At 38.8% G+C, this 15,885-nt stretch overlaps 3 protein-coding genes across 5 annotated transcripts; 1 reads left to right on the forward strand and 2 right to left on the reverse strand.

The window, feature by feature from the left end:
• Window positions 1-191: 191 nt before the first annotated feature.
• Window positions 192-1,913, reverse strand: LOC140782511 (ammonium transporter 1 member 2-like). Its single transcript, XM_073129121.1, has 2 exons — window positions 1,165-1,913; window positions 192-1,008 (listed from the first exon to the last, which is right to left on the reverse strand). The coding sequence occupies exons 1-2, from the start codon at window positions 1,911-1,913 to the stop codon at window positions 315-317; spliced, it is 1,443 nt and encodes a 480-aa protein (XP_072985222.1). The 3' UTR covers window positions 192-314.
• Window positions 1,914-4,132: 2,219 nt separating this feature from the next.
• LOC140781562 (uncharacterized) lies at window positions 4,133-6,198 on the forward strand. 2 transcript variants are annotated; one of them, XM_073127591.1, is made up of 6 exons: window positions 4,133-4,358; window positions 4,792-4,924; window positions 5,161-5,298; window positions 5,410-5,471; window positions 5,754-5,835; window positions 5,936-6,198. In XM_073127591.1, the coding sequence occupies exons 1-6, from the start codon at window positions 4,185-4,187 to the stop codon at window positions 6,025-6,027; spliced, it is 681 nt and encodes a 226-aa protein (XP_072983692.1). In that variant the 5' UTR covers window positions 4,133-4,184; the 3' UTR covers window positions 6,028-6,198. The 2 variants fall into 2 exon arrangements, with proteins under 2 accessions (XP_072983692.1, XP_072983691.1); XM_073127590.1 differs by having other exon boundaries at window positions 4,134-4,358; window positions 5,748-5,835.
• A 476-nt stretch (window positions 6,199-6,674) lies between these two features.
• LOC140781561 (uncharacterized) lies at window positions 6,675-15,046 on the reverse strand. 2 transcript variants are annotated; one of them, XM_073127587.1, is made up of 10 exons: window positions 14,849-15,046; window positions 14,632-14,762; window positions 10,038-13,163; window positions 9,874-9,954; window positions 8,876-9,028; window positions 8,569-8,732; window positions 8,344-8,491; window positions 8,044-8,166; window positions 7,734-7,821; window positions 6,675-7,109 (listed from the first exon to the last, which is right to left on the reverse strand). In XM_073127587.1, exons 3-10 carry the CDS (start codon window positions 13,101-13,103, stop codon window positions 6,934-6,936), a joined length of 3,999 nt encoding a protein of 1,332 aa, XP_072983688.1. In that variant the 5' UTR covers window positions 13,104-13,163; window positions 14,632-14,762; window positions 14,849-15,046; the 3' UTR covers window positions 6,675-6,933. The 2 variants fall into 2 exon arrangements, with proteins under 2 accessions (XP_072983688.1, XP_072983687.1); XM_073127586.1 differs by having other exon boundaries at window positions 10,038-13,475.
• Between the last annotated feature and the right edge of the window lie 839 nt (window positions 15,047-15,885).

Raw genomic sequence — 15,885 nt, forward strand, 5'->3', positions numbered from 1 at the left:
TAATATAATCCTGAAGAACCCCAATAGTTAAAGAGAGGAAGAAAAGGCAAAATCTTAACAAAATGAATAAATAAATAAAACCAACTCCGAGTCACAGCTTAAACACGAAATTTAAGAGTACAAGACTAAGCAATTCACATGGAGCTCTGCAAACGAAACTAGCAAAGCAGCAGCGAACACATTCCCAAATTTTATTCTACACCAAAATTACGTTCCCACACATCACCCACTTCACCACACATAATTCTCAAATCAGATCACAACGATTATTACTGCTGCTCTCAAGAAGAGATCAGACGTGGGGATTCCCCCGTTTATACGGCGGGCGGGTTATGGGGGCGAAGGCAGTCCTCCGGGTACGGGTGTCCACCGTGGCGGGTGGGGTCCATCCCTTGCAGTTCGTCGTCGTAGCAGATCCTGAGCAACCTGAGCTTGTGCAGAATGAAGAAGGTGGGCCCCATGGTGAAGCTCACCCACCCGATGATGGAGAGGATCTGCACCACGTGCGCCGCCAGCAGCCGCCCGCCGCCGCCCATGAAGAGCCCGAACGGCCTGCCCGGCCTGCCTTGGTAGACCTCGTTGACGTAATTCTCCCGGGCGAAGAGGGCGGTGAAGATGATCCCCCAGGTGCCGCAGCCAGCGTGGAGCTGGAACGCCTCGAGGGGGTCGTCGTACTTGAACCTGGCGGCGAGGCGGTTCATGCCGATGAGGACCCACGCCGAGATGAAGCCGCAGATGACGGCAGCCCAGGGGTCGACCACGGAGCATCCGGAGGTGACGGCGACAAAGCCGCCGAGCACACCGTTGCAGACGTCGATGAGGCTCCAATGGTGGGAGATGAAGATGCGCTTGCTGAAGAGAGTGGTGAGCCCAGCGACGCTACCGGACAGGGTAGTCGTCACGGCGGTGCGGCCAACGGCGGACCACTGGCCGTGGATGGAACCAGGGGGCCCGTAGGATTTCAAGATGGTCAGGAAGGAACCCGCATTGAAACCGTACCATCCGAACCTGTAGGAAAAGAAAAAAAAAACGAAAACATCCACCAAATTATTTACATTTCACACCCTACACTTTTACAAATAATTTCAGTATTTATAATATTAGAAATGAACCGTGAATATAGAGTTCTCGATGTAACTTTCCATAAATTTTCTATTAGCTCACCAGAGGAGGAAGGTGCCGAGGACGACGAGTGATGCACTATGCCCGCGGAGGATGAGACCATCAAAGCCCGGATCGAACCTTCCATGCCTCGGACCCTCGATAAACGCGCCCCAGAACCCGGCCACTCCTCCGACCAAGTGGACCACCCCGGACCCGGCGAAATCTATCACCCCGGACTTAAACAGCAGGGCCTCTCCGGCGTTCCTCGACGCCGACGCCCACCCGTCCGCGGACCAGAACCAATGCGACACGATCGGGTACACGAACCCCGTCAGCATCGCCGAGTACACCAAGTACGCCGTGAACTTCGTCCGCTCCGCGATCGATCCGGACGTGATCCCCGCCGTCGCGATGGCGAAGGCCCACTGGTAGAGGAAGAAGGGGTAGTCGAAGCCTGTCTCCGGGAGCTTCTTGAGGCCGAAGAACTGTTTGCCGATGAAGGGGTTAGAAGGGGAGCCGAAGGCGAAGGCGAAGCCGAAGAGGTAGTAGAAGAGCGCGCCGGCTGCCGCGTCGAGGACGTTGGTGAGCATGATGTTCATGGCGTTCTTCTTCCGGACGGAGCCGGCGCAGAGCATCGCGAAGCCGAGCTGCATGGCGAAGACGAGGTAGGCGGAGAAGAGGAGGTACGTCGTGTCGACGGCAGAGGTCGTGTCGGCGAACTGCGCGCAGATGTACTCGGCGGTGTCACTGGCGTTGGCGACGTTGCCACCGCCGAGGAGGGAACCCAGGTCGGATGAACACGTCGACATGGCGGCGAGTAACGGAATCTAATCTCTTGCTTCGTTATATAACCTTTACTTACCAAGCTATGGTGATGATGTAGCTTAGGGACGAAGAGATTGGTTTATATAAGGAGGGGTGTAGAAAGATACCATGGGAGGAATCAGGAATTCATGGTATCTTTCTTGTGGGTTTGTGGATTCTTTTTATATATATTATATTTATATTATATTCGACCATAACCATTAACCTTAACGTACATTGAGTGAATTAATGTTGGTCGGATTAATAATATTAATATTATCATCATTTAATTATATGGAGCCAAATGTTTCTGATTCGTTCAACAATGAGGTCGATAATATGAAATCATTTACTCTTTAATTTCTTCCATGAAAACCTTAGAAACGAAAATTATTATTTGTATTCTTCTGATATCTTTTTATCAAATTCTATGCGTTTGAGTTACTTAGTAGATTATATCACTACTAGTTATAATTTTATCAAATTCTAATTTTGTTTCTTTTATTTGTTTTCAGATTAGATATAAATATCTAAGATTCTATTGTCATATATTCATCACAAAGTGAGATTGCTAGGACTTAGTATTGCTAAAGAATAACTAAAGAAAACTTTCTACCTTTCGATTAGAAAACTATCATAAAATAAATTAAAAATTAAAAAAAAAAAGTGGGAATGCATTCCATGATCTTATTATTATTATTATTATTATTATTATTTTATAAATATCTTATAAAAGGAGTAATTTTGTGCACGAGATTTAGCAACGAGAATGCAAAACTTGTTAATTAGCTTATGACAATTATTAGATAAACTATTTTGGTAGATTCAGACCTACATATTTTATTTTATTATTGAATTGAATCATTGAATTGGCCATATACTTACAAAATAAATCAAACGATTAAAGCTAAGCATTAGCTGTTCATCTCTCAAGATACTGTTTCAGAAATTTATTTCATGCTGGTTTTTGGGATTAAAACTTGAGATTCAATCGTCAGCAACTCCCCGATGCTGTCATTAAACTACGTATCCATGATTCCAAATCTAACATCCATTGGCTATTTAGAAGAATCCTGGAGAAAATAAATGATATAATTATGAGGTTACTTCTTGGTTTAGGTCTGTAAGAATCCCTCTCTCCATATATATATATATATATATATAATATAAATTACATATACTTATTATCCTTTTAGAAGAAATTTACAAGATGTATTACACTGTAAGCTACCTAAAAATACTCTTCTTTCTTATTATTTCCTTTACTTAAAATTTCGGTCAACATTGTAGGTATATATTGAAGAATTTTCACCTTACAACTTCGGGGAAATGTGGCAAAATATATTTTTTAATTTAAAAAAAAAACTAGATTCTTATGATCATTATTTAGGAATCTATATATTACTTGTATTAATGTTGTCTTGGTGTCATTTCTTTAATGCATGATTTCTTGTTTGCCGAGTTCAAATGTTCATCTTTGAACAAGTCTATTATCAGTCTCATAAAGAATCAACATGTAGTTATTTGCACGTAGTATATATAGACTTATACAATAGATTTTTTTTTATAATAAAAAATAATATAATTTGAATGAAGTAGAATCTTTAGTTCACATCCACCAAGTGAGAATATGAAACGAAATAGAAGAAGTTAATCAAGATTTTTCTCAACAAAAAAAAAAAAAAAAAAATTTCTAAGAAAACTAGTTGAAAATTTTGAATGCAATTTTCCACAATTTTTCACCTATGATTTTATTGCCACTACTTCCATCAAAATCCATGCATTATTTTATTTTTAGAGATAGAAATCAAACAAATATTTATTCCATGAAATCTTGTTTTCGAGGGAGGTTTTAAGGAAGAGAAAATTTACCAAACCCTAATCAAGTTTAGAAATTTTATTTATAAATTAATAAAATATACTTCGTTTTGTTTGGTTGCTATTAGGTGAAAATTTAACTCAAAGTATTTTTAAAACGTTAAAATTAAAATATAAAGTAGAATGATTAATATCTATTGGGTAGAGTGAGAAGGGTAATAAAAGCAAGGGACAATAATTTTAATAAATTTTCTATATTTTTTTTCTTTATTATATGAGCGGAGATAGTTATCGGGTCGGATCATAAGACAAAATCCACAAATCCATATAGCAAAATGGGCCGAGTGTCGGCCCAACCCAAACAAGGAGCGTACTGGGCATCGAGACCTCTCTCTAGTCTCTCCTCTATTCCCATTTTCCATCGGTTGAAACCAAAGTCGGCGGCTTTCGACCTTACGATGGTGGAGATCGAGCAATTCGTCGCCGATGCTCGAGATGGAGAAGAAGGAGAAGTCGCCGAGGACTCCGACAGCGCCGATAACGGCGACGAGGAAGAGAACGTCCTACGATTTCTGGACTCGTTGGATAGCTACATCGTTCTCGTCGATTCCTTGTCTTCTACCCTTCGCCAGGTAAAACCCTCGATGATTTTTCGTTTCTTTTTGTCGTCTCTTACTTCTTTTAGCCCATTTTAGATCGCAAGTTGGAGTTAATTTATGTTGTTAATAATTGGGTAATGGTGAAATTTTTTGTATAATAGTTTCTAATTGAGCTAAGATTTCTGTGTTATATAAACTGAATTCATATAATTTTATTTTTCTCGATAATCTATTATTCGTTTCTTAGATTATTCCTCAAAAATATGTTTTTTCCCCTGACAAAAGCTTCATGTAAGTTATAATATACCTCTAATTTTGTAAAAGATATGATGGACTTCAATGTATTACAACTGCTTCTATAATTGCCAATTGATTCCTTTTTCATTTGGGCTCTTTACTGCTCTAGTCTAATGTAAAATGTTTGTCCTCATCGGTGTGAAGGAACTTAAACTTTTCTTGTTAACAGGGATGGCTAGAATTAGCCAGTGCTCGTCATTCCATGGGTTCCTCGCGCATTTCTACTACATTACTTGATCATAAAGTGCAGTCTGCTGCCACTACAGTACAAGTAACAGAATCACTCGGCGATCATCTATCAGGTACTGATGAATTTTCTTGATAAATTTGTTAGTTGAGACATCAGCCTAGGGTGTCTTCAATTATCAAAATAAACAAATAAAAAATGTTATAGTATCCGCTAACTCATGGCGGTGTTCAGTTGGAAATGCTATGATAGCATAAATTATATCAGAATTTTGATAACCTACTCTTAATATAGACTAATTGCTAGCACTTTTTGGATATTAACGTAGAAAGTTTATTGGTCATTATTCAGGGCCAAAACCAGTTTTTACTCTATCAAAATGGGCTACGAGAGAAGAATCGTATTCTCCTGAGGATGTAGAACATAGTGGGTTGCAGAAAAGGTCTAATCATTCAGAACTAAGACATCGAGGCCCATCCAATTTCCTAGGTTGTTACTTGTTCCTTTCTTTCCCTAATTATCTTATTGATATTTGATGCTTGGTAAGTTTGAAGAGCTTGCATTTTGTTTAAGCTTATATTCTGCTGTCTTGGTTTTAAGATAGCAGCCAGGAGTCAAATTCAGCAGGCAGTGGATCTCAAACTGCGACGACAAGTACTGTTGTAAGTTTCTTTACATTAAGTGTTTTACTGCATAAAAAGTTCGGAATTATGAGGCAACTCTCATGGAGTAAGCTTTTAATGAAATAGTTAGATCCAGAACTAACTTGAATAAAACCCACACGAAGTATGGAAGTTACACTATTTCTTTGATGTATGACTGCCTGTAATCAGTCAGTTCCATTTCCTCAAAATTTTATGATTACTTGATTTAGCTAGGGATTAATATCAATTGCCTTTTTCTTCAATTTCTTTGAAATCTCTTCTTTTGCACCTTAGATACAGAAGGAGAGGTCTAAATCACTAGCGGTATTCGGAACTTTGGTTTCTCCAAAACTTCGTGCTGCCCAAATTTCATTTGAGAAAGGTTTCAGTGTTTTCCTTGTATCTTTCCTTTAGAAGTCCCTCCCTTAAGTCTGCATATATTTTGATGTGCATTTAGTAAGAAGTCTCCTTGTTTCATGCAGCGCTTGATGGAATTGTAGAAATAGCAAACTCAAGGTCATCAATGCTATCTGCTTTCTCTCAGCTAGAACTACAGAAGAAGGAACCAAGCTGATAAATTGCACTTCTCTGCATCTGTTTTCTTCCTTCATCAGGCTTGTACCCACTTCACCACCTTACATGTATTAAAGATCTGCAATTTGATTAATTGGCAACTTCCAAGTTATTATTGCTCACATTTGGAATTTAAATGCAAATGGAGGGATAAGAGCAAATTTGATGTTTACTTGTACTCGCCACCCTCTAATGGGAAGCCTTGGTCATGCCTTTCAATATTATGGAAGTGATCATTTATTGCAATCTAGCAAAGATTTGCAAGCCTTTTGCTATCCTCTTGATTTCAAGAAGAATGCATAGCATTAACATTATTTCCAATAGAAGAGGAAAAAGTGACAGCAATTCAGAATAACTGTATTATTTTGGTCGTTTTAAGTACTGAGGATCTGTTTATTTAACCCAGCTATGTTCTTCCTTGTCAACTTCTCTCCAAAAGCAAGGTGAAACATCCATGCACGATATGCATTTGGTAGGATATGTATAATCACACCGTGTGTTAGAAAAGACAAACAGAAGAAAAGGAGAAAAAGAATGTTAAAAGAGTTACACAGCTATATCATATATCTCTTTCCAAATCTGTGAGAAAATTCCCAAAACTAGAACGTAGCAATCAAATGCATCTACCGAGATAAACAGCACAAAACAAACTAGAACGTTGTGTTTACCATTAGATGAATGTCTGATAATATTCCTGTTTGGAGCAATGTGCAACTCACAAAAATTTGTGTTCCCGAAACAAGACCAAAACCTCACATTCGAGAAGAACAAGACGTACAACAGGATAGTCTCTGTATTCAAAACAGTACATATACCACACTATGTTACACTCTATAATATAATTATATGGTTTAATGAAGCTGTGAATAAATGAAGGTGGACTATCAAAAAGTGGAATACTAGGGCATCATTTAGCTAACTTGCTCTGACTTGCGACAGACATGGAACGTAGCTTGCTAGCTATTTGAGTGAAGGATGGCCGCTGCACTGGATCTGGCGCCCAACACTGTTCCATTACTCGTTTCCATTCTGGATCGCATGTCGCTGGCACAGGTGGCCTCAATGTATTGTTAACAATACCTCCTGCATGGGGCGGAGATGAGCAGTTATGTGAGGGAATAGCTTTTCAGGAAAAATATTCAAAAAGATTTGATAGGTTAAAGGAAGACAGTTTCTAGTGCATCTAATAATTTTACAAGGCTTTCTATTCATTTGGATCCTCTACTTAGTTTTGCCTAAGAAATGAAAAGGAATCCCCCGCCCCCCTCCAAAATAAAGAAAAAATAATCATCCCTCTAGACCATTTCCACGTTCAGAACAAGAGTTTGTGGAGGCTTTTCTTTTTGCAAAAGACTAAGCTGTAATCATTTAGGTGATTGGATTTGTTGGTCTCATTGCAATCTCATGTCCTCTAATTTCTTTCTTCAGCCATGAATTGGATACTGATTTGTAGACTATTACTAGTCAATCATGAAAATGTTCCAAGTTTTCCGACTATTCGCAGAGCCTTCTCAACTTGGAGCTGTGTTTTGGGAACCATATTCCTGCATGTTAGAAGAACTAATAGCTATACTATGACAATATTAACTCCTAGAACGCGGTTATCATGCTTATAAGGAAAATTTATGAACACACAGAAAGTTCAAATCACAAGACACAGACACCCGCTAGGCATATCTTGAAAAAAATGTAGCAGAATCAGCATACCTATAATTGCGCCATAGTGCATATTGGCATAAGGTTCCTCCCCAGTGAGAATTTCCCACATGACAATGCCAAAGGAGAATACATCAACCTGCAAATTTGTATTATGATTGTAACAAAATGATAAGAATTGGAGAACCTGAAAAGTAGCATTAGCTTCATTTCTGAGTGCCTTTAGATGCATAGAAATGATTCTTTTGTAAAGCAAGATATACATTTATTATAAGGGACCTTACATCTTAACTGCACTCAAGCACACAAAAAATAAGTTGTTAACCATCATATAGAGGAAGAAAAAGGATCTCATGGCTACCTTTTCAGACACCTTGTTACTGCTTCCATTTAATAGTTCTGGGGCCATCCATGGCAGTGTTCCTCTGACACCACCAGAAACCAGAGTATTTCTTTTGATTTTTGACAACCCAAAATCACCTACCTGGATAGAAACATTTAACGCTCAAAGTCAACATTTTACTAGAGATCAGCCAATATGTTGGTTCTACTTAGTACTTGTGCAAGGATACCCAACTTGAGGCATATAAATGCAGTAGTTATTGTAATAAAACAAATAATCAGTTATCTAAATGGACTTACAAGTCTATATGCAACTCACCTTACAAATAGGACGTGATTGATCTTTGAGGTTTACAAGCAAGTTATCACATTTCAAATCAAAGTGTACAATATTTTTGGAATGCAGATATTCCATTCCAAAGGCTGCATCCATCGCTATTATAAGCCGTTTACGACGATCAAGATACCTTTCCATTTCAAAGTCAATGTCAATTAAAATAGACCAATTGAATAAGCTCAAAAACAGGCACCAGCAAGAACTTACTTGTCCTTCCTCAGCAAGACGTGCCGAAGAGAACCATTAACCATGAATTCTGTGACAGTTGCTAAGGTGCCACCTGGCCCATCTTGCACAACTCCATAGAAAGCCACAACATTTGGATGATGAAGCTTTGAAAGAATCTCAGCTTCTCGCCAGAATTCAAGTGTCTGCAAAATGTGTATTTTGTAAATTGTAACAACAAATCGGATACTTTAATATTGGATCCCTGAGTTGTTCATACACAACAATCTGTAGGAAAAGAGAGATGCAATATATTTTAAAAAGATAATTTAAAAAATGGATAGCTTACCAATCTTTCTTGCTCAGATGATCGACCTGTAAAGCAGCTCTTCTTTATCCGTTTAATGGCCACATCTGTGCCCCTCCATTTTCCATGATATACAGTTCCAAATGTGCCAGAACCCAGTTCTCTAAGCTCTTCAAGATCCTCGTTCTTTATGATCTGCTGACATCTCACTTGTAAGTTCAAGAATACACATCATATAATCAACAATTGTTACTATCATGACTGAAGGTGCTCCACATGGCACTCCAGTCTTTTCTTGACTTTTGATAATGCAACAACACGCAAATAACAACAAAGAAACTCAACTAAATTTAACTGGTATACATACATATATATATCACCAATTCTTTCAGATATTTCTAGCTGCAGTATCATTTCTCGCTGATAACTAGTATCTAATAAATAGATGAGGGTTCAGGGAGTATCTACTAGGATTCCAACTATTTCTGGACATTAGTTCTGCAACTAAAACATTCATGTTCTTGGCCTGAGAAGAGTTAATTTCTTGATCTCGAGTATGCAAGCATATCAAATAATTGTTCAATTATATATATATACACAATTAATGTTTGAACAATTATTTGATATGCTTGCATACTCGAGATTCAAGAAATTAACTCTTCTCAGGCCAAGAACATGAATGTTTTAGTAGCAGAACTAATGTCCAGAAATAGTTGGAATCCTAGTAGATACTCCCTGAACCCTCATCTACTTATTAGATACTAGTTATCAGCGAGAAATGATACTGCAGCTAGAAATATCTGAAAGAATTGGTGCCAATAAAACTGAAAAAGAAGAAAAGAAAAAGGAAATTAAACTGTCAATACTGATGGCAGTGATACTGTGATAGCAAGCAGCTCTTCTTCAATATTATTTTGTAACATAGAATATATTGTAGAAGGCATTATCGACAAGTATCAACTATCAAGAGCTTATTGGAAATAAAGCAGTGCTCAGATTCAGAAAATTTGAGCTCTGTTGAAAAAATGAAATGATCATACCTGCAAATCACTAAGATCAATATCAGCCAAGGAGGCATCTAGAATTGGTCCAGCAGCTTCCACATCCTCAAATTTAAGTTCCTGAAGGGCAAAAATGTTTCTTCTTACAGTTAATGCTTCTACAGTGTAATCACAGATGACTTCTACTATGCAGAGACAGATACCTCATATTCTGAGATAGGCTCATTTTGGTTCTTTGCCACCTTCGTTAAAGGATTCTCGCCCTGCAAAACTTCACCACCCTTTTCTATTAAATGTGGATGGCCAACCTGTGATGATATATAACCCGGGTGCACAATGTTGGAATCCTGTACGGTGGTGCTAGAAGGTTCTTGTTGCATTTCCTCCTCTAAATCAATTTGAGGACCCATTTGATTTAAATTCTGCACACCTGCAAACTGATAAGATCTGGGAACTGTCCCCTCTATCTTTGGTAAGAGAGATGCGTAATCAGTATGGTCCAAATCCATAAGAGAAACATCTTTGCGTTTAAATTCATCTTGGGCAAGATTTCTAAAGAAAGACCAGCGCTTAGGTTCATCATTCTGCATCTTCAAGCTGAGACCAATATCATCTTTACGCAAAGGACTTATGCTTGAATATTCTGCAGCAATTCTAGCCTTCGAAAAGAAATCAGAGAGTATATCAGGGGGGAATCGATCATTAATATCAATAAGAATATCTCTCTTCTCTGTGTTAGGAGCCAAAGATTCTTCTTGAGAAATTGGTATAGAAGAGCTCCCTAACCAGGGCAAATCAGAGTCATGATCAACATCAATGGGGTATGCAGCCTTTGCAGTTATTTCCTCCCAGCTGATATTAGGTAGCACGATAGCAGTACCTTCCTGCTGCTTAATGTCAGCACCTGTCTCAGTTACATCCTTTGTTGGCTCTTTCAATTTACTTTTGGCCATATCTGTTTCACCAACTGTAGTTTTCTGAATGTGTCTGGTACCGGTGCTTGTCTCATCTGAGATCCTATCTTCATCAATGGTCTGACCAACAATGGTGGTCAAAGGTGCACTGTTCAGCTCAGCTTTTGGCATCTTCAACTCTATTTTATGTCTTCGGTCATCACTGGTATCAGCTTGTTCCTTAATAAGTGCTGGTGAGCAAGGAAATTTCACAGTGTCAGAACCTTCTGGAGAAGAGATGGTTTCATACTGATTCATCTGAATTCTCATTTCAGCCAGTTCTTTATATCCACTGAACTGCCTCGAACCATCTCCGATAGCTGGAGGACTAAGGTTTGATGTTTTTTCTGCTATAGAAGTTTTCTCAATCTGAGATGCAGGAAGACCTTCAAGTGCAGGATCAACTGCTTCTGCAATAGGTTCCTTAGCTACATCAGATCGTGAATGAAGTATTAGAAACTGGGAACCAAGAGAATCATCAGACTTTGATAGTCTATTCAGGAACTCTGGCTGCTCCCTTGGAATCATCTCAGAATGATAGACTCTTGCAGGGCAAGGTGTGTCATTGTAACTATGATCAGTCATATCTGCCTCATAGTCAGAAAATCCAGATGTAAGAGCCCCACCCGATGAGTAGCGATCATCTTCACTGAATTCACAACCCTGACCAGCAGGCACAGTATTAGCTGCCATTGAAACTTGTGCAGCCTCTAGATGCTTCCCATTAACTTTTAGCGGCAGTAAAGATGCTAAGTCCTCCTGTGCAGAAGCAATAGATGATACTTCTGTGTGCATATGATTGGAAACCGAAGCATCATGATGATGCATGGGAGCATTGAAGTTTTCTAGAGATTGGATGTGCTCCATTCTATTTTTCTCTGAAGGCATACCGTCGATTGGTTGTTTTTCCTCTTTCGGTAATGTGTCTTGCTCATGAACTCGTTTGCTCCCAGACAGCCCCTCAGGCGCACCCTGCTTAAAAGATAGATCATAGGGTGGCATTGCAACAGAACTTCCTATATTGGGTGTATACTGCGAACTATATCCATAATCAGAAGGTACAGATAGAGGTATCGAATCCCTGCTATTAATGTTGTAAAATCTGTCAGGAGGGCGAATGGCTGTGTATGCATAATGAGCACCTTCCAGATATTGCATTCCATGGCCCTGAAAGGATTGGAAATGTGTATCATAGTCACTGGACGAATTTGTTTGCATTTGTGTGGATATCATAGTGGGAGGCATCAAAGATGCTGGAGGAATTCCAGCCAAATCAGTTGCTTCTCTGCTTATATTTGCACGGTCACTATCCGAATTCAGATTGAGCAACTGATCCAAATCACTTGCGGATGTACTTGCCAAGCCATGTCCACTTGAAGTTTTTGCAGCTCCAACATCCATCCCATTGACAGCAACAACATATTGAACTTCAGAATCTCCTTCCATACTTCCCATGCTGAAGTTTATGTCATCAAAATCAGATGAAGAAAACAAAAACATCCTAAGTTTCTGTGATCCCTCGCCACCTTCTAGAACACTACATTCCTCCATCATATTTCTCAAATCTTCATCACAGGACACAGAGATCAAGGCATCAAGGTCCTCACCTGGTAATTGATATTTAATCATATGAGGCTGGTTAGAGATGCCTGTTGTCTTTTGCATGAGTTCTTGCCAGGAAATATCCCAACTTATTCGGAGAATGCGTGTATCACCACCAACATACCTAAGCTTTCCATCCTTTGGTCGCGGTAAAATTTTGCCTCCAAAACTGCAGAGAAATTTCATCTTTTTGGCAGATATATCAGAAGCCTCAGAAGAAGTATAAACCTGAGAACTGCCTCGGTTACTTACATCACCAGAAAAGGCTCGTGGTGCTAATCTTGCTGATGTGTAGCGACCTTTATTTTCACTTTCAGAGACACTCTTCTTTTCAATCTCCTTTAATGCCTGATTACTTGCATTTGTTAAAGATGGACCATCTTTTCCACTTTCTGATCCTGTTTGTGATGCTCCAAGTGTACCTCTCAAGCCCATGTAACCAATGCCAATATTCTGGTCCGCAGACGTACTTGGGACCATATGCTTCTTGGATATTGCTCGTTCTCTCATGAATTCAAGAGAAAACTCCTCACCAGTCTGACTTGAATAATTCAGAATAGGACCAATACCACCTGTGACACTAAACTCACGTAACCTGGCACTGGCATTAGTCAAATTAGATGAACCTTGTGCAAACCTTTGGCCTGCAGCACCAGCTGCATCTTTTCTACTTTCCATTGGAACTTTGTGACCCTCAAAATTTTCTGACCACATGCCTAACTTTACTGTTCACTTGTCTTCTTTAGAAGCAACAGCTCCCACATAGAGACCATCCTAATACACATAAAACAAAATCAGACTGCTACCTTTGGTCAAGCCCAATGGACAAAGATGCTTTCCAGAGAAGGATTGTAAATCATGAAAAGGTTGTCTCAAATAATGATGGTTAGGAATCTCTTTTTGACAGCCGGAAGAGAATATCACGATCATCTTAAAAGTACATGGCATGATCTACATCATAATTTCGGAAGAAAGATAGGAACCATTCCACAAGCTTAGCAGACTGGAAGAAGTGCAGATTGTATATGGAGAATAGTAGATTAGGGTCTTGCTGTCTGATTGCTTTATTGCCAATCTCCCAAAGTGCTAAATTGATGCATAAAATCAGCAAAATTCAACATAAATTATGAATAATCGTTGCAAAGACAAATTAAATGCAATAAAATGAGTAAGCAGTCTCCAAAAATTCCACCCTACCATTATCAAAGTTTGTGAAGTATCTAATATAACAGATCAATTTAACTTTTCAGTTCCATGATCAGTCCGTTACTTCAAAACAATAGTATTTTAGTAATACAAGTCATAAAAGAAGTGATGAGAAATGGAGCAACATTAGTATCAACATTATTGAAGTAGCGCTGGTAAAAGCAAAAAAGACTAGCACAGGATACACTAGTAATTGGAAATCAGCAGTAACAGGTGGCAGCAATATAACTGACCAACTTCCATCAGTTTAGGCATCAATTCACTTCAGCATGGTGCTATTAAGCAATATCTATAACTTTGGAAGGGGAAGGAGGATGTTTTCCTTAAAACATAGAGAAGACAGACATGCCCTAATATTAGCACCCGAATCTCTAGACAAACTGAACAATCTTAAAAAGCAAGGTAGAAATTAATGAGTTCTCTCATCACCAACAAGAAGAAGAACCTTAAATAGTAAAAGTTTTGAATGCATACAAGAATCAAGGACAGTTTGAGGTTTAACAAGTGGAGATGATTCACAATAAAATGGCACCAGCAGTTAATCATTTGGACAGACGTATATAATGCATGAATCACTGATCAACGAGAAAGAGAACATATGAAGCTCAAAATCACATAACAGGTGTTGGGAAAAAATTTCCAAAAGAGTTTACAGATTAAAGAGAGGGCATGGCAAGACAAAATAAACTTGCTCAAACCCACATGCGAAAGGTAGCCCTCATTCAACACCATTAGCAAAACCATATCTTGAAGTTGAATCTCACATATTCAGATTTTGCAAAGTTTTAATCTTTGGCATCAAAAGGAAAACCAAGGAGGCACCTTGAAGTTGAGTACCACAATACCAAGATTCCCTAAAGCCCACAATTATCCAAAACATTATCAATAGTAACTCTACCCTGAGTGCATATTGAAGTTGAAATATGAAATGCCCACAAGCCCTAAAACTAATGATCGTAACAAAGAAGAGCATCCGCGTCAAAAATTTCAGTACCAAGCAAAACCACGAAGCTAGTTAATCGAATTTATCAAGCACCTGAAAAGCTCACAGCCCACGATTTGGTTTCAAAGACTGCTTATGCCGGCCGCAGTCTTCTCCTCTTGGGCTTTTCTTCAATAACCATCCGTGCACTCGCCGTCTTCGGGGTCAACAGCAATGGACAAACTCTACACAACCAAATTGACGACCTTTAAAGAAATAAACGACTTAAATCTCTTCACGGCAGCTAAAATCTCAACGGTTTAGAGATTACCATGTCGTCGGCAACTTCGAGCTCCCGATTCGGTATCAGCATCAGCAAGAATACGAAAGAGAGAGAGAGAGAGAGAGAGAGAGAGAGAGAGAGAGAGAGAGAGACAGTTCGGAAGATATCAAGATCGAGATCCAGATCGAGAAAGGAGTGGTATTTCTGTACGGGAGAAGGACCGATGAGGGATCCCGGGTTCTCACTGTGAAGAAAAGAGAAATGAATAAGACCGAGTCGGTAAATAGAGTTTGGTGCGCCTGTCAGAGCAGCAGATCTAGGGAGATTAGATTTGGAGCGACGCAAGCGGGATTAATTAATAGTTAATAGCCGTTTATTAATTAAAAAATTAGTTAATAGACGTTGAGACTTGGGAGGAATTTTGATAGTGAAATTTGACGTGCCCACAGAATCCTACCCAGAAAAGTCTCTCCATCTCACAGGCTGTTAAAATATAAAATTAATAATAAAAAAACCCTTAAATATCAGCTAATTACTAACTTATACCTTTCCTTGTATTTTAAAATTATCGTAAATTATTATTATTTTATCCTCTTAATTATAAACTTAAACACTTGACATTCCACGGTTAAAGTCCGTTTTCATAAACCCGTAGAAACTCAATCTAATCTAAAAATAGACAGATAGTTTGATTATTTAATAATTTACTTATGACTATAAATGCTAGTGCTAATAAATTATTAATTTTTAAAGAAAAAACTAAATATTTAACGGTGCTTCGATTAAATCGATAACGTTAGGATAACTTGGTCTTGCCTTATAACTATTATTTTTCATGTACTATATATTTGTATTATATCCCTCGACGTTACTCTTAGATTTCTAAGATTACAAGTTATCTACCATTGTTTATTCTTAATCCGTAATCTTCTATAGAGATGCTTAAAACCTAGTTAAAGATTATCCGAAGGTGACGTGGCAGCCGATAGTCTCTACAGCCCGAAGTGCACAGATCTACTACAACCAAACACTCGGCAGCGCATGGCTGGTTACAGTCGAATAGAACCAATCAAAAACTAGCAAGA

Source organism: Typha latifolia, chromosome 2 (genome assembly GCF_019914945.1).
Source record: "Typha latifolia isolate L0001 chromosome 2, TyphaL0001v2, whole genome shotgun sequence".
NCBI lineage: Eukaryota > Viridiplantae > Streptophyta > Magnoliopsida > Poales > Typhaceae > Typha > Typha latifolia.